The 18565-nt window shown below is 38.1% G+C and overlaps 1 protein-coding gene across 1 annotated transcript in view; it reads left to right on the forward strand.

The window, feature by feature from the left end:
• Positions 1-3549: 3549 nt before the first annotated feature.
• The window catches only part of SCAF8 (SR-related CTD associated factor 8), an 85545-nt gene continuing 70529 nt past the window's right edge, over positions 3550-18565 (forward strand). The window contains 5 exon segments of the mRNA XM_081294659.1: positions 3550-4885; positions 4888-5059; positions 5062-5235; positions 5238-5290; positions 11211-11273. Of these exon segments, the coding sequence (XP_081150785.1) occupies positions 3968-4885; positions 4888-5059; positions 5062-5235; positions 5238-5290; positions 11211-11273 (1380 nt within the window). The 5' untranslated portion in view covers positions 3550-3967.

Raw genomic sequence — 18565 nt, forward strand, 5'->3', positions numbered from 1 at the left:
TCCTCAGCACCACATACCAACAAAAGATGTTGTGTACGCCGAGAACTAAAAAATAAATATTAAAAATTCTCTCTCTCTCTCTCCTCTCTCTAAAAAAAAAAAAGAAACATACAATACATATCTAGAGGAATGTGATGTATTATTATTATTTTTAATTTTAACATTTATTTATTTTTTCTTAGTTCTCGGCGGACACAACATCTTCGTTTGTATGTGGTGCTGAGGATGGAACCCGGGCGCACGCTAGGCGAGCGCGCTACCGCTTGAGCCACATCCCCAGCCCTGTGATGTATTATTGATTCATGTAACAGGTTAAGTGAGAAACTGAGCCACAGCAATTGCCAAGCAACCAAGTGATCTAATCTTCCTTTAAGGCACAGATGATATTATTCCAAGCCTCCATCTTACCTGCAAAACTTTGCCTTTCATTGTGCCACACTCCCTGAAAGGAAGAAAATTCTAGTGGTTCCCCCACATACTGCTCTACTTCAGGGATTGGATTGCCTGCAGATCATGGGAGGATGTTTGACCAATGTGTCCTTATGTCGAGTCAAGGTGCTGTGATCCTCTCTAGGCCCAGGAAGAGGTGAAAATCTCTTTCTCCTCATGCCAAAACTGAACTCCAAATCGGCTTAATAAATTTGCCAACAATGTAGACAAATACTGCATGTGTTGAGCTTCATTCAGAATAAGATTGTGGATTTATGTTTGTAAACAAAAATAGCAACTCCAGATGAAGAACAATACTCTAAAAAAAAATCCAAATATCTTCCCAGAAAAATGAAAACTATTGGCAAGTTTCTCCACTGCTTTCAGCCTATATGCTTTTAGAGATGTTCCAAAGTTTCCTGTTTCACCTGTACTAGTGTGCTGGGGCTACAACAACAAAGCACCACAGACTGAGTGGCTTGAACAGCAGGCCTCTGTTCATAATTCTAGAGGGTTGGAGTTCAAGGTCAAGGGTTCATAGGGTTGGTTTCTTCTCAGACCTTTCCCCTTGGCTTGTAGATGACTATCTTTTCCCTGTCTCTTCATGTGCATTTCCCTTTGTATCTGTGTCCTAATCTCCTCTTGTTGTCTTAAAAATACATATTTTTTGAGATGGGTTTTACTATGTTTCCCAGGCTGGCCTTGGACCCTTGGGTTCAGGTGATTATCCTGCCGAGGCTGACTTTGAAAACACAATCCTCCTACCTCAGCCTCCTGAGCTGCTGGGATTACAGGTGTGTGCCACCATGCCCAGTTCTGTTTAGTTTCTGAGGAATTACCGTGCTATTTCCCACAATCAGTTTATAATCATTTATATTGCCTGTACAATATTCCATTTTGTTTCTATACCTTAACTTACTAAGCAATTCCAGAATCCTTCTTTCCTGAGGGTCTCAAGTTTTCATTTTTCCAATTCAGAGAGAATTATTAGTTCTGATTTAGACAAATTTCTGGGTATTCCCCCCCTCCAAGTTTGAAAATAACTTATATACGCATAGCATTCCTCCTGATAGCTAATGATTGAAGATTTCTTTTTCTTTGCTCAGTGTTACTTCATAATGATTTCACCTTATCTAGGAAATCTGTCCATGTGTTATGGTTGGGATGGGAAATGTCTCCCAAAGTCAAGTGTTGAAGGCTTGATCCCAATGCAGGAAGGTTCAGAGGTGGAGCATTGAGGAAGAAATTGGATCATGAGGCTTTGCCCTCATCAGTGGATTAATCCACTGATAGGTGAATGGACTACTGGGAGGCGGTGGGGATTGTAGTGGGGGGAGGGTTTGTGGTCATGTTGAAGCAAGCAGATCACTGGGGGACATGTCCTTGGAAACTGTATCTTTTCTCTGGTCCTCTCTGCTTCCCGGCTACTATGAGGTGAGCAGTTTTCTTCTAATATGTCCTTCCACTATGAAGTTCTGCCTCACTTCAGGCCCAGAGCAATGGAGTCTGGCCAACCATGGATGGAACCCTCTGAAACCATGAGCCAAAATGAACTTTTCCTCCTCTAAGTGGTTTGTGCTGAGTATGTGGGTCACAACTAACATGCATGGATGGGAGCCATCATCTCTAGCTGGACGTGTGCTTTCCCATGTGGTAGCCACTAGCCATATATTAAACTGTGAAAGTGAAATGAAGTTAAAAATTATTTTCCTAAGTTGCACTAGGCACATTTCAATCGTACAATAGGTTGGCACTACTGAATTTTGCAAGACAGACACAGATATAAAACATTTCCATAATCTTAGAAGTTCTATGGGAAGTACTTCTCTAGGCTATTTTGACTCTGACCTCCTGGCTGTGGCTGAATTAGACCCCATGAGTTACTCCCAGAAATGATTTAGTCCTAGAGGACAGGTCAATAACCACATTCACAGGAGAATGCCATAAACTCTAGGAAGTGAGTGTTGTAATTTACAATTTGTATTATCTCTTTCAGTGGTTGGAATACTCCCACCCACTATCTCCCATATAGTGTTTTTTTCAGAATGTACATTAGTGGTCTTCAGTTCTTTGGCCATGGCCCAACTAATCCAAATGGGATCAATTAAATTCCTTGCTTCCCTTAGGAATCTGAAACTGAGGAGAGGTTTTAGGTCCTCTGGCTTTCGAAAACTATAAAACCAGGAGTACTAGTCACATTCCATTATGTAAAACAGAGTTTGCTAAGAAACACAGGAAGTAGAGGGTAGGCTGCCTCCTATGTTTTCTGTATTTTGATTCATGTCCCTTTTTTTAAGCTCAGCTGCATTCCTAACTTTGGATTACATGAGAAAGATCTGTAGCTTAATGGTGAATTCTTAGCATCCTAATCCATACATATATACACACATATATGTAATACAGATGAATTCTGGTGTTTTCACATTGCCTACAAACTTTGTACAGTCTGGGCCCCTGGATGTTAGCCCCTTCTAATCTTTCTTGATCCTTCTCCCTATTGCTTTATCTCCTCATCTTAAGTGCATTTGTTCTGTCCTCTGCTTTTCTTCCCTCTTTCCCTGATGGAAATATGTTCTCTACTATCTTTGTGGGTATGAAAACTTCATTAAATCAAATTGTGTAACATGTTAACAACTGATTTTACCCTAGCTCAAATTGCACTTTAATCATTCAGGCCTATGTAATTAACCTTTGACTATGTGTGACTGAATAAATAATCTCTCATAGGCCCAAGTGCTAAATTTTGATTAGGAGAACCTGGCTTTGAACAGAACTGAGTTCGACACTTCCTCAAGTCCCAACCTTCTACTTTGGAGTGATTAGGACACCTCTTGCAGGGTCAGCTATGAAAAGAACATGAGCAACAACAGGTTGGCTGGGGGAAGATGCACAGACAGATGTCCCCAGTAAGAAAATGCTGCATGTTGGTTGTTAAGTAACACAGACATGGCCAGTGTGAACCATTGGCACGAGGAAGGGGAAAGTGGTATGCTTTGTGGTTTTCAGGACCTTCAGGCCAGGGCAAGAGGCTCAGCATTGGAGTTGCAATGGAAGTGCATTAAAGGGATTTTATTTTAAGCAAGAGAGTGACCCGATCTGATGTGTCTAAAAAAATCTTTCTGGCTACTGTCTGTAAAATGAATAATGGCAAGAAAACATCATGGCTAGGCATATGAACCCAGGCAGTGGAGACAGAGAACTTTGTGTCAGCATTTGAGATATATGAGGTAAAAATGTAAGCTTTTTCTCATTAGGTTTCCCCTTTTACCTTCTGAGTAGCCATCCCCTATAACAAAGCTGTCCAGTGAAATAGATTTAACACCTAAAATGCCTGGAAGGCCTTCCCTTTTATTATATGTGACTCTGGGCTCAGCTCTTAGGAGCAATCTTGATTCCATCAATCCCCCAGCGGAAATTTCTCCTATTCCTGTCCTCTATTCTAGCTGGAGAGGAGTGATTGTTGAAAAACGACTTTCAACAAGAGGGCAATAGTGTTTGAGGGTCCAGTGATACACCCCCAAATTTTAACTTCAAATAAATGTTAGTTCTCAGACTGGTATGGATTATTGCACGAAACCGGAGCGAAGGCATTTTGCTAGCATGTCTTATTCTGTTTAAGATATTTTATATGCATCCTCTTACTCCGAATAATCTAGGGCATAATTCCTTTGGATTAATTTCCCCCCGAAGATGGACTCTCCTTTACCTACCCCGATGGTGTGCATTCTGGCACCCGCTCCCGCCGCGCACAGGCACACACACTCATTGTCTGGGCCCCACCAGACCGGGCTCCTGCGCAGCGTTCATTTCCTGCACGGGGCTGGGGCGGTCGAGCTGCCCTGCCCGCCTGTCCTCATCCCGATCCGAAGATTTTATTTCTAACATTTCCTTCCCAAGTTCCTACGCCGCTTGGGCACACAGTCACCAGCAGAAAAACTGGGAACTTTTGTTTTGGCAGATAACCTTTAGGCCACTGTCCACTAAAGTTCTGAAAAACCAACTAAACCAAGCCGCTCCTGCAGAAGCCAATCCACAGGGGAACAACGGAAATGGAGATTCTGTTGTTCCCACAATCGGCCTCTTAGCGGGCACATTCAGATTTTTCCTACAGCCGTGCTTAGAAGCGGCCTCCTGCGCCGGACACTGCCCACCCGCCGCTAGCGCTCCGCAGTTCTGCAGCGCTCGCTCCCGCGCCCCGGGCGGGGGCGGGGGCGAGCGGCCGCGAGTAGCCCCCAGCAATCCGGCCTGCGGGCGGCGACGCTCTGGCCGGCTCTGGCTCGATGGTTTCCGCGCGGCCGCCGGGCCCGCGCGGTCCAGTCGCCAGGGGGCGCGCTGGCTGGCGCCGCCGACTCCGAGGTGCGCGGCCCGATCGGGTCCGCCATATTGGATGCCGCAGCCGCCGCTGCCAGCGCTTCCTCCTCTGTCTTCGCCGTGCGATGCTGGTTCCTGCGGCCCAAGCGGCGGGGAGGTGAAACAGGAGCCCGTGGGAGGAAGAGGAAGAAGGGGGTGGAGAGAGTAGGGACGGGGCCTGCGGGTGGGGGACCGAGACCGAGCGGGGCGGAGAAGAGAAGGCGCCGCGCCAGCCCCTCCCCCGCCCGCGCCGACCCGCCCCGGCAGCGCCTGTGTTCCCAGACCGGCGCTCCGCCCGCCCCAGCGGCCATGCCGGGGCCTCGCTGCCCCTGAGGAGCTTCGCCTGCCAGTGCCTGTCTTTCCGCGCCCGCCCGGATCGCAGCGGCCGCTCTCCCGCCGGCGCCCGCGCTTCGGTCTCCCCTCCCAGTGCAGTGGCCGCCGCCTCTTCCGCCGCCGGGCTCGGGGCCTCCGCGCAGACAACATGGAGGCCGTGAAAACCTTCAACAGCGAGGTTGGTATCGCTGCCGGGCCGCCCCTCTTGCCCACACCGACGCCCCCCCCCCACTCCCGGGCCCGGGCCCGTGCCCGCGCGCGGAGGGTGGGCGCGGGCCCGCGGGCTCCCCGGGCGGGGCGCGGCGGCCTAGCCGTGCCCGTGGGGGAGGGGTGTACTTCGCGCCCCTCCCCCGGGGCCGGGGGTGGGGGCCGGGAGGGCGCCGCGCGGGGGGAGGTCCCGCAGGCTCCGCGCCCTGTGGATGGCTGCGGGTCGGAGGCGAGGCCCGCTCGGGCCCTCCCCCGGAGCCTCGGGCGGTCTCTCGGGGTCAGTTCCGCGGAGGCCTGGCCCGCCCACCTCTTTCCGGGGCCTCGGAAATTTTTAACTGTTCGCAGAATGACACTCTGCGGACCTTCCCGCGCCCTCGGTGAGGCGGGCACCTTTGGGGCAGTGGGCGAGAGGAACCCACGGGGTGGAGTGTTTATAATTGAGACTGTTGACTCGGTAACTTGCCGACTGCGGACTTAGGCCAATGAGCTGTTTGGTAAGGAGGCGAGGTTGTTCTGCGATTTATTTCTATTTGTACTGCCCTCCTTATCCATCACGACATAAAGACACATCTTTATGGTAGGGAGAGATCTGTGCATGCAGGGACGGAGGCAGCTGGGGGAATCTGTTCCCAAGGGGTCAGTCACGTGTCAAAGGTTTTTTAAAAAGCAGGTGTCCGATTTTCATTTTTCAATTAAATTTATTGGTTGGACGGAAGGTTTCCATGCAATTTATCATGGCTTTTTAAACTGTGATTTCACTAGATAGATCTTAATGCAAACATTAAACATCAGGTAAACAGTAACACAACAGAAATATTTTTCCAATCTGTATGCCGTTTAAAAAATACTCCAACGTGTTGGTAACTAAGTTAGCATAGTTTTTAAATGAACTTTTGATTTGGAAATGCTAATACATTCAATAATGTAATTGTTAATGTCTTAAATACTGACTTCTTAAAATACTAGATTTGTGATTACCCAAATATAACAACACTTTTAAATGCCCATTTACAATTTTATTTTTTTACATTTTAAGAATTAGCATTTGGGTAGCTTAGCAAACAGGCTAAACGTTAGATTACATTATGTGAATAGGACCCTCCATATTAGACTAGATAGTGGTGACACTTGTATGAACTTTTTTGCGAAGGACTTGTTGTTTTTTTTTTTTTTTTTAGTACTAGAGCTTTATTTTTTAAAAACAGCTTACTAATAAAAATTAGAGCAATAGACTTGGGAATCTTTTCTTTTTATTTATGAATTCATACCTGATAATTTGGGACAAATATCTTCACATAAAATTTGGGTCTCCCACCCAATACTTTGTGGTACTTAGAATATGAAACAAGAATTTAGTGATACTATATGTTTAATTTGTTAATAGTTTCACAACTGTACAGGAAGAAAAACAGCTTTGTAGCTTTTTTATTTGCTACATATAGTATTTGCAGCACTAATATTAAGGTTTTTAAAAACTCCCTTCCATTTTAGGGGCATCTCTCTTTGTTTAGGAGTTTTGTATTATGTGTTCTCCCTCTACCCCCCCAGAAGGTTTACAGGAGCCCTCAAGTGGTAACCTAATGGTTAGTGCACTGTGGTTGGTCACAGTAAAGCATAGTAGAGAAGAAATATTACTGGTTTTTTTTTTTTTTTTTTTTTTTTTTAGTATTGGTTAAGGATGAGGGGAGGGGCCTAACATTTACATGCCTAGCTGAGCTTACCACCTCTGTTTCTTATCTAATCTTTATAGGAACTTGAGATTTTTGGTAATCCTATTTTAGTGTATATGTAGCACTCCCACTCCCCTTTTAAGTTACAAAGAAAAGTCTTTAAACTTTACTTACTGATAATGCTGTAAGTTTATGTTTTAAGATGGGGTTAGCTTAAAACTAGCAGTATGAAGTCAGGGTTGAGGAAAGGAAATATGTTTGAGTAAGACCCAGAATATGCATTTTTTTGGTTTAAAAAAATTGATTATAAAATTGAGTGAATATTGTTAATTAGTGAATGTTTTTGTTATAGTAAAAAGTTTATGAATTAATGTGTTCCATTAAATCATGTTGTAAAGTATGAAAATATAGGAATCTGAGTTATAGAAAAAATGATGTTTTAGAATCCTTGCTTATAATGAATTTGGCTTTTAAAAGCATTTATCCTTCGACTCAGTTCATCAGAACTTTGGTAAATTTAAAGGTGTCTTTGAAGCATTGAATTGTCAAGAAATTCCTTTTGCTTTATAAAGCATAGAAATTTATGTCTGAAATATCAATGTTTAAGATGTTTGAAATATGAATGCTCAGATACTATGTCTTGCTAATTCTCAGGTTTTCCCAAACTGAACTTCCCCACACATGTTTTAATTTTGCAGAGAATTTTGGCTTGAAAATAAGAACATGCTACATTTTTAAGCTAAGAATATAGATTTTTTAAATGTGCAAAATGTGAGTTTAGTCTATGGAAAATCCTGATCTTTTATAGGATATGTATGTATCGTTATCATATCTCCCCCTACCATTATAATTTCTGAAAAGGATTCTGGTTCTTTCAAGAATTATGTGGTAAATTCCCCTTAATTATCATGAATTGAATGACATTTAGGTTCAAAAAATGATTTTTGTGTGCTCAGTGTGCTAATTTTGTATGGAAACAATAATTTCTATTTAAGCATCATCACTGAGATCAAAGCATCCCATGGCTGCTATTGTCAGTTTTGAAATAATGGAAGTAAATTTGCCTATGTTGGAAGATAAGACTCTCTAAGAGTCAGTGCTTGACCAGACCAGTTAATCTTTGAAGAATTATCATAATAAGGTATTATAATTTTATTGCTCCATAGTTGTAGTATTTACTTGTTCTAATGTTAGAGTTTCACCTAGGGTATTGTAGGTGATACATGCTGAACTATTTAAATGTGTGGTCCTCTTTAGGACTATGGTTGACTACTGGAAAGTAGCAGTTTTATATGTGAGCTACACATCCATATTCTGTATTTAAGAATGATCACTGTATGGAGATCATTCTGGTAGAGTCTCTCTGCCTCTGCTTCCTTTTTGAAAAGAAGGGAAGGAAAGAGAATGACAATGTCTGACCTTTCCTTTAGAAAATTTCAAATTAATTCGGAGAAAGCATTTTTTTTTTTAAAAAAAAAAGCATTTTGAAGTAATATATGAAAAAATAAGAGCCTGTTAGCATTGATTGTGCTTACACGAAGTAGCTAGAGGAGGTGTGACTTATGTGTTGGATATTTATAATTTTTAAAATCTTAAAAAAATATAATCCCAGTATTGTCACACTCCAAAATATCACCAGTAAATCTTAATCAGTGTTCAATTTTTTTTAGCTTCTTTGTATAGCTAGTTGCATTACTCCATTCTCCCCCTACCCGCCGTGATCCATTTCTCTTGCTACCCTGAATAGACTGAGTAGGAAGATGTAGGACTCGATCTGTAGATTTGAGATGTGTCAGAAATCTTTTTTTCAGTTTAATTTTTGGATTTACCTTGGCTCATAAACTCTGAAAGGATTTTGTTACCTTTTATCTTTAGGACACTTAAAATACTTGGTATCTTTTGTCCTTCAGATCCTTTGATTAGGTAGCTTACTCTTGAAACTGTTACAGGAAACAAACTTCAGACTCAGTCTAATATCCAGTACATTTTCCTGTCTACAAAGTGAAACTCATTTCTGTTTTCCTTCATTTTCAGTTTTGTATCCAGAGAGTATTCATTTTGTCTAAACTATGGGACTTTTTATAATCTTCTCACCAGTATCAAGTAGTAGCCTTGGTTTGGTAGAGAAAAGTGGAAAAGGTAGTGAGAATAATAAAAACATATTTGTTTCAATTTGTATGTTTTTTTCTTTGTCTATTGTTCAGGAAAGAGAATTTACATGAAGCAACTCTGAAACATTGTGCTTTTCTTTGATTTTCATCTACTAGGGAACTTCTCATTTTTCTTTCCTGTGTTTATTTTATTTTATTTTATTTTTTTTAAAGAGAGAGTGAGAAACTGAAGATCCTTCCTGCCTCAGCCTCCCAAGCCAGTGGGATTATAGATGTGCACCACCATACCCGGCATAAAAACGTTTTTTTAAAAAGAAAGAAATTTTTGCTATTTATAAGTCACTTAGTCTACACTTTGCTATAACAGCTTAAACTAAGAAAAACTATTTCAATACTCAAAGAAGAGCAAAATAAGGGTGTTTGTAAAAAAATAAATGCATTTAGACTTATTCAAATGAAGAATTTAGAAAAAAAAATAAAGAGAGAGTGAGAGAGGAGAGAGAGAGAGAGAGAGAGAGAGAGAGAGAGAGAATTTTTTAATATTTATTTTTTAGTTCTCGGCAGACACAACATCTTTGTTGGTATGTGGTGCTGAGGATCAAACCCGGGCCGCACACGTCAGGCGAGCACGCTACCGCTTGAGCCACATCCCCAGCCCCTTTCCTGTGTTTATTTTATAATGGGAGTTCTGATTAATTGTGTCAGGCCATATTTGTTACCACTTAGGTAAAAGTCCTTTAAAGAAGTAGCATACTTAAGTTGTAGAGGAAGGAAGCCTTCGCTAACCCCTCTGGTTCAGATCAGGATTTCTCAGTGTTGATACTGTTGGACTTTTGGATTAGGTAACTATTTGCTGTGAGGCATGATCCTGCACCTTGAGAATGTTTAGCAGCACCTTGAGAATGTTTAGCAGCATCCCTGGCCTTTTCCCACTAGATATCACTAGCACCTTCCCCATTTGTGAAAACTGAAAATGTCTCCAGGTATTACCATCTTTGGGGAATGACCTTGATTGAGAACCACTGATTGAGATTGCCTTTTAAGTGTCTAAAGACATCTGTACTTTCCCTTCCAGTGTTTACTATAATTAGTCTTTACCACTGAATTAGAAGAATGACTATATATTCTCATTGCTTCATATCCTTGGTACACAGGACAGCACTTTAATCAGTAGTACATGTACATACCAACAAAAAAAGTTCTTGAATGAATGGATGGGTTATATGCTAACTAGGTAACTGTGACCTTGGCCAAGGTAGTTAGCATTTCTCGATATTTGGTTTTTAAATGAGTTACTGATTTGATTTTATATTTAGATTCCCTGCTAGTGGGACAATTCTTTGACTAATTTAATCTAAAGTTAATTTTATGAGGATTTATTATGCCTAAGCAGTACTTTAAAGGTTATTTTTATGGCACTGTAGGAATATAGGAGATTAGGTGGAAATTTTTAAATTTAAAGTTTTTATCTGATTATAATTTTTACTAAAGGAGGGGCGGGGACTTTTTGATTGAAAATTCCAGTTAGGTTAAATCCATCTTGGTTTTATGTTGTTTAGTAATTATACTCTGTTTTCTTCATTTTAAAATGATGATATGGTAAAAGACCAGTTTAAAAAATTGAGGATACAAGGATAATTGAGAGATTGATACTGATGATTTTGAAACTGCATGCTTTGAGAATGTCTTAATCATTCAAGATTACATATAATTTTTTTTTTTTGGCAAGATTGAAATCTACGTTACACATACCATTCAACCATTTTATACTAAACTACCATTGGGTTTGTTACAGTAATTTAGATGAACTTTTAGAGAATTTCTTTATCCCCAATCTCCTAAATACTTATATATTTTATGATTGATTGTTTCTTTTAAAAAAGGGTATATGGGTACCTTAGAATAAGTGATATTACTGCTTACATATACAATTTCAGATATCTCTTTCTAGAGTCAATTGTGCTGTTTTTGGACAACTTCTAACTCATAAGGGTATGAGAAAATGTAATCAACCTTGACCATGAACACTGGCTGAGCTCCTGAACTCTTAAGTGAGCTCATTTTATCTGGTTTTGTTTTCTCAACATCTTTCTCTACTCCTCTCTCTCAGGATTGTGCCTCTACTCCTGCTTGTACAGACTGCTTTTCCAGCAGCATGGACACAAGAAGCATAGTAAGATGATTATAATCCACGTAAGGCAGGCGCTTTGGAAAATGTTAGGTTTAAATTGATAGTGAAATGACATATTGATTATATGGGTGGTACTTAGAAGCAAAATGAAGTTTGTCACTTAGAACATGTTAGTAATCTTAAAGAGAGCATGTAAGAAATAAGTTAAATTTATTTGCAAGAAATTGTAAAATTTCTTCCATGGGGGGTGTGGTTTGCGTTTAGCAGTGAACATAAATCATATATAAACTCTTGTTAAATTTACTTACATTCTGCTCCACCTAATTTTATGTTTTTTTTTTTAAATATAAGAAATATAACTATATTTGATATGAGCAAATTGCAGAGCTCTTAATTTGATGGTTGGAAATAAAATACATTTTATTTTTTGAAGAAGTTCTTCAAACTATAAGATGACAAATATAGGAATGGAGAAATAAAAAAAGACTAAATCATAGAGGAACAGATTGTGATAGAATTACTTTAGTTATGAAAGTAAGTAAATGATGATGAGAAATGTTTTAGATCCTGTGATTTCTTGTATGAACTCTCAAGTTTGATGTAAATACGATGTGTTTCCTCTGGTTTTTATTTTATGAGTTTATTTCATCCTTTTAACTGTTTTATGAAAGTTTTTGATAAGCCATATTTTAAACTTAAGGGAAGGATATGCAAATGTATTATGCTACCCACAGTAGGCAAAGAAATATCTTAGAAACTTTGAAATTACTTTATTTAGTCAGAGTGCAGAATAGACTATTCATGTTTTCTAGTATGATTGTTAAGTTAATGTGTACCAAATTCATTTTTGAAATAATTTTGCAATGTAATATAATTTATGTAGATTTACTTGAAAGACCATTCATCCTTTCATTTATTCGTTCGTATAATTCTTTGTGAATGCTTATTGTGTGCTAGGCATTTTTCTATCTTCTGTGGTACATTGGTAAACCAGACCAGCAAAAAGCCTTACTTTGTTGAAGCTTATGTTCTTGTGATCCTTTCTCTTTTGCCTCATTTTTTTTTTAAGAGAGAGAGAATTTTAATATTTATTTTTTAGTTTGTTTGTATGTGGTGCTGAGGATCAAACCCGGGCTGCACGCATGCCAGGCGAGCACGCTATCGCTTGAGCCACATCCCCAGCCCCTCTTTTGCCTCATTAGTCTTGTGTTTAGTGTACTTGATGTAGAGCTGGTGGGGCTGGGCAGGCATACTAACTCTTCATTGCTGTGGACTGGGTTGGTTGCCTTTCTTTAGTGTCATTTCCACCTGGTCTATTTTCAGCATTTTGCATTTTTCCTCACAGAGCCAGATTGCTTGTCCACTGGTCAAAATAGAGACTAAGTAGGTAGATGTATTTAAAAAAGAACATGATCCTCTTTTTCCAATAATGGGCAGTTATGACTAGTAACATTAAAATTTTATTTTATAGCAAATTTACTGCCATGTATTTAAAAAAAAAACCTCCAGTGACATTTTAGAATTATAACTAATATAACTTTTAAAGATGTTTTCTTTTTTTGGCAAGATACAGTTTCTATATGCAACTTCTTTTCAGTGGTGACCAAAGCTTTATGAATTTATAATTTATTTTTAAATTTTTTTTTTTTTTACACTGGGGATTGAATCCAAAGGTGCTTAACAACCCTGAGCCCCATTGCCAGCCCTTTTTATTTTTTATTTTGAGACAAGTTCTTACTAGGTTGCTTATAGTCTTGCTGAGTTGTTGAGGCTAGCTTCAAACATGTGATCTTCCTGTCTCAGCCTCCTGAGCTGCTGGGATTAAAGGCATGTGCTACCACACCTGGCCATAAATTATTTTTAAAATAAACTTTTCCTTGACTTTAGTATATGAAAAATTTGAGATCTCTCTCTCTCTCTCCCTCCCTCCCTCCCTCCCTCCCTCCCTCTCTCTCTCTCTCTCTCTCTCTCTCTCTCTCTCTTTTTGGTACCAGGGATTGAACCCAGGGGCGCTTAACTACTGAGCCACATCCCCATCCCTATCCCTAGCCCCTTTTTAATATTTTTTTTAGAGTCAGGGTCTTGATGAGTTGTAGACCCTTGCTAAGTTGCTGAGGCTGGCTTTGAACTTGCAGTCCTCCTGTCTCAACTTCCCAAGCCAGTTAGATTACAGGCGTGTGCCACCCCACCCGGCTGAAATCTTTTTTATAAACACTTATTTTCTGAATTTGGTGTGATTCCTCAGGGCTCATTTCAGTCTTGTGAATAAAGAACAAACCAGTTTTGGTCATGTACTTTAATGTGTAGAACTTGGGAAATAGGGGCTGGGTTTGTAACTCAGTGGTAGAGCGCTTGCCTTGCTTGCATGAGGCACTGGGTTCAATCCTCAACACCACATAAAAAATAAACAAAATAAATATATTGTGTTCATCTACAACTAAAAAATATAAAAAAAAAGAACTTGGGAAATAATATAGAAACCTTTATTTAGTAGCAATACTGGGTCACAGTATCTCCAGGGTTGACCAAATTCTAGTTAATGTCTTTTTTAAATTTAGGAATGTTTTTGATACCATACAGTTTTATGGAAGAAATTGATATTATTGAATTTATCAGAATATTTGACATGGGTAAAAATCTTGAAGTAAAAGTATTTTATTTATTTATTTATTTTTTTGTGGTACTGGAAGTTGAACCCAGGGCCTTATGCTTTCCAGGCAAGCACTCTACCACTGAGCCATATACCCAGCCCTATTTTTTTCTTTTTCTTTTTCTTTCTTTCTTTTTTTTTTTTTGAAAATATTTGTTTTAGTAGTAGATGGACACAAAACCTTTATTTATTCATTTCTGTGTGGTGCTGAAGATGGAACACAGTGCCTCACACGTGCTAGGCAGGTGCTCTACTGCTGAGCTACAACCCAAACCCTAAAAGTATTTTATTTCTGTGCTGGAGATTGAACTTGGACCCCTGGACAGGTGAATATGTACTCTGCCATTAAGCTATACGCTCAACCATGGCATCAAAGATTTTTTTTCTTTTTTCTTTTCTTTTTTTTTTTAAAGGGAGAGAGAGAATTTTTTAGTATTTATTTTTTTTTTTAGTTTTCGGCGGACACAACATCTTCGTTTGTATGTGGTGCTGAGGATTGAACCCGGGCCGCACTTATGCCAGGCGAGCGCGCTACCACTTGAGCCACATCCCCAGCCCGATTTTTTTTTTCTTAATCTTTTCTCCCTTTCAAATGAATCTTGAATAAATGAAATCTTTACAAACTAAAACATCTGATATTTCAAATGTCTAGTTTGTGTAACAGTTGCTCACCATAATGGAAAAATGTCTGGCTTATGTATTTTTGAAGTACTTATGCTTTTTACCAAACATTTTATTTAGAATGAATGACTTTATAGTATAGTTTTCCCTGGGTGTTCAAGGATGATTGATTCTACGATAACCCTTTCACTTGGAGATATGCAGGTCCCAAGATGCTCAAATCCCCTGTATAAAATGACACTATATAGTATTTGCATATAACCTAAACACATTCTTCTCTATACTGTAAATCATCTGTATATTACTTACAATTCCTAATACAATATAAATGCCATGTAAATAGTTGGTATTGTTTATTGTTTAGCAATAATGACAGTGCATGTTCAGTAAAGTTGTTCAGTAGTTATTTTTCCCTAATATTTTTGACTTGTGGTTGGCTGAATTCATTGATGCACATGACTCACAGATGTGGAGGGCTGCCTGTATATTATTTTAGATTCTTCTCTTTTCCCCTGTCCATCTTCATGTTTCCATGAATCTTAAAGGATAACTTTTAAGAAAGGTTGGATAGGTGAGTTTCCATTTTTACCGAGGAAATGGAGTTTTGTAGGTATTAGAATAGGGACTGAATGTGCAGATGTTTTTCTTACCTTTCTGTGTAAAGGAGAACCATCATTCATGTTTTCATAACTTTTTGATGGCAGCATGTGCAAGTATAAATTAACTTCATTTTTTCCCTCATTCTTTCAAACTATAATTTCACATTTATAGAAAAATTACAAGGAGGATATTTTTTTGTGACTATTTCAACTGTATTTCTCTACCTTCTGTTAACCATATTTGCTTTCTTATTCTTTCTCTCCATTTACATATGAACACACATAACCTTTTTTTCTGAATATTTTTAGAGTAGATTCCAGTCACGGTGCTCTTTACCTCTAAATAGCTGTGTATGTTTTCTTAAAACATTATTTAATCATGGTTATCAAACTTGAGAAATTAGCACCCATTATGTTATCTGAAAATCTTTTTCAAGTTTCACAGAATGTACTAGTACGGTCCTTAATAGAATAATTCCTATACCACACACACCTTAACATTCATTAGCTTTGTCTCCTTTAATTTGGAACAGTTGATTATTCTTTTGTTGTCTTTTATGACTTTGAGATGTTATTTGGTAAGAATAAACCAGTTGTTAGAATTCACTCAATATTGATTTGTCTGCTGTTTCTTTATTATTAGGTTCAGGTTGTGCATTTTTGGCAGGAATATTCCGGAAGTGATATTATGTTTTTCTCTATACACCATATCAGTAGGCATATAATGTCCATTTATCTCATTAAAGGGGAACTGTTATCTATAAGGTTTCTCCATCTTCTTATAACATGTATTTTAAGGGGAGATATTTTAATGCAAGTGTTAAAAATACCATCAAACCTTTTCCACTTGTTTTGATATATGTTCAATTCTTGCCTGAATCAGTACTAATATGGTTGCCAAATGGCAATTTTCTAAGTCTGTCATGTCTACCTCTTAGTTGGTGTTCTGTAAGAGCTTTTCTTTACCTTCATTTTTATGTATGTATGCATTATCATTATGAACTCATGGGTTCTTTATTAGGCTGGCTCTGTGTCCTTTTGATGAGTACTAATCATTTTCTGAATACTCTCTTATTTTCTGGTGTAATAAGATACTCCTACCCTACCTAGCCATGGTAAGCTATTTCTTCAGGAAGCCCTAGTTTCTTTTAGAGGATATATATCTGTCAAGAGATAAAGCTAAATATTTTATACAAACACATGCACACACCTCTTTATCTTATATCTGTCTAAACAGGCATGAGTTTATCATGATAGCTCCAATTCCAGTCCAGCAGTATAGGGTTCATCCTAGCCTTGCTCCTTTTAAAATCTGTAATTCCTTTCTCTAACATTGAGATACCTGGTTTCTGGTTTCTCTAGTATATTTAGTTATTATTTGCTTACTTCTAACAGACAGTAGTTCCAAAATTGCTAGAGCTATGCCTGTGGAAATAAACATTATTAACTAGAGTTTAATGTTTGTTTATAATTTATTTTTTGTTTAGCTTGATGGTATACCATCAGAATACTGTGTATAAACATTACCTGATTAGTTTGTTTCCTTTAATGTGGTTCTGCTATTTGTTTGAACTATAGTTAGGTTCAGTCTTTTTTTTTGTTGTTTATATTCCACTTTGATTTTTTTCCTGTTTCGTGTGTGTGTGTGTGTGTGTGTGTGTGTGTGTGTGTGTGTGTATGGTTCATTACAGGTAAATTCTCTTAATCCTCCTTTACTTTTTCCTAGATTTAACATCATAACTACTTATTCTCTGGTAAAAACATCTTAACTACTTATGCTCTGGTAAAAACAAACCATTTATCTAACATTCTTCATATCAGATAACATTCTAAAATTCAATGTTAAATATAGAGAAGAGAGATGAAAGTACTAACATTGCAGATTCTACTGAGAGGTGAAAGGCAATCTGTGTTCAGAAAGCATTTGCTTCATTCATTCTTTTGTAACAATTCTTCTGTGAGTAGATTCTCTAATCCATGGATCTGTAAATGTTTTCTGCAGATTGTAATACTTGTGTCCCACAAAACCTAAGTTATTTTCTTTGATTTAAGTGACTGACTAGGTTGGTATAACGGCATGGTACCAGTTTTAATTAAAATGTAGCAACTTGGGAACCTGTATCATTTTTGATAATTTTGTTGCCCTGGAAGATATCTTGATATTATAACATACATTAATAATGGATAAAAATTGTAAAGCCTAAGTTCAAAAGAACATACTGGAACGTCCTAATTATATTCTTCATTTTTTTCCAATAATGGGGAAATGTTGGACAAGATTTTTGAACAATAGACAGTAACAAAATGCAGATCATATCTGGTATTTTGAACAATATTTGTAGTGTTCATCATTAACAAGAATACCATTGCTTTAAAAAATTCAGCAAGGCTTTTAAAGAAATCATTTCAAACAGTAATAAGTATAATTTTTCACTTGGGCGCATAAAAATGTCTTTCATGTTTATACACACATATTTACAATATTTACAAATATATAGATAGATGTATGCTTATAAATATATAGCTAAATGTACATGAAAGATTCTGGAATGTAACCTGCCAGTCTTTATAACACTGGTAATTTCTGATAAGAGCAGTAGGTAGATAGGGTGCAGTGAATTTGAGAGCTCTTAATAGCTTGAATTTTCCACTTTTATTTTGTTGAAACTCAAACTGTATGTGTTTTAGCTTTTGGAAAAGGTGGAATTGTTCTGTTTTACCTCTAATTAAATTAATTTTTAAGAGAAAGGAACCTTCCTTGTTAAAGTTTGAAGTCTTTAAGCATTATTGAGTGATGTATGAAATTTGTGTTTAAATAAGATTTATCTGACTCTTATTTGGTCAGTATACTCACAGCTTTATAATCTTTTGTCTTTTGATTAAAGTCTACTTTGTTATTAGGTTAAAGCTATTAAATGGTGTGTCTTCACAGTCTTCCACCATCTTATTTGGTGATACAGTTGTATTGTTTACATGATTGTCAGCTGGTGGGTTTCTTTGTTTTTGGTAACTAGATCATATTTATGTGTATCTGGTTACACGCAGAAGAACTAGGTTTGACACATGGTTCTGTAACTTACTTAACAGTTCTTTGAATTTAGTTGTCATTTAAATAAGTTTCTACATCCATAAGATGAAAATATTCTGTCAATCAATTTTCAGGATATTCTGAAAGTAAAAGTGATTGAACAATTGTGATAGTGACAAAGTAACTTAGATCTGAAAAGTAGTACTTACTACTCTCTTAGCCTCTTTTATCATTTCTTAGATGATTTTAACCTGAGGCTGAGTTTGTTCTCATTTTTACTTATTCTCCTTCTGATAGTTAGTTTTCCATACTTATTCCTTGTCTCTTCAGCTATTTTCTGGAATGATTTGGATTTTTAATTTTCTTTACTGGGATTCAGCCCCGTATATATGTGCATTTGAAATTATATTGCCATCACCGCAAATTTAAACTTATC

This window comes from Spermophilus citellus (genome assembly GCF_964194105.1).
Source record: "Spermophilus citellus genome assembly, chromosome: 5".
In the NCBI taxonomy this organism is placed as follows: Eukaryota; Metazoa; Chordata; class Mammalia; order Rodentia; family Sciuridae; genus Spermophilus; species Spermophilus citellus.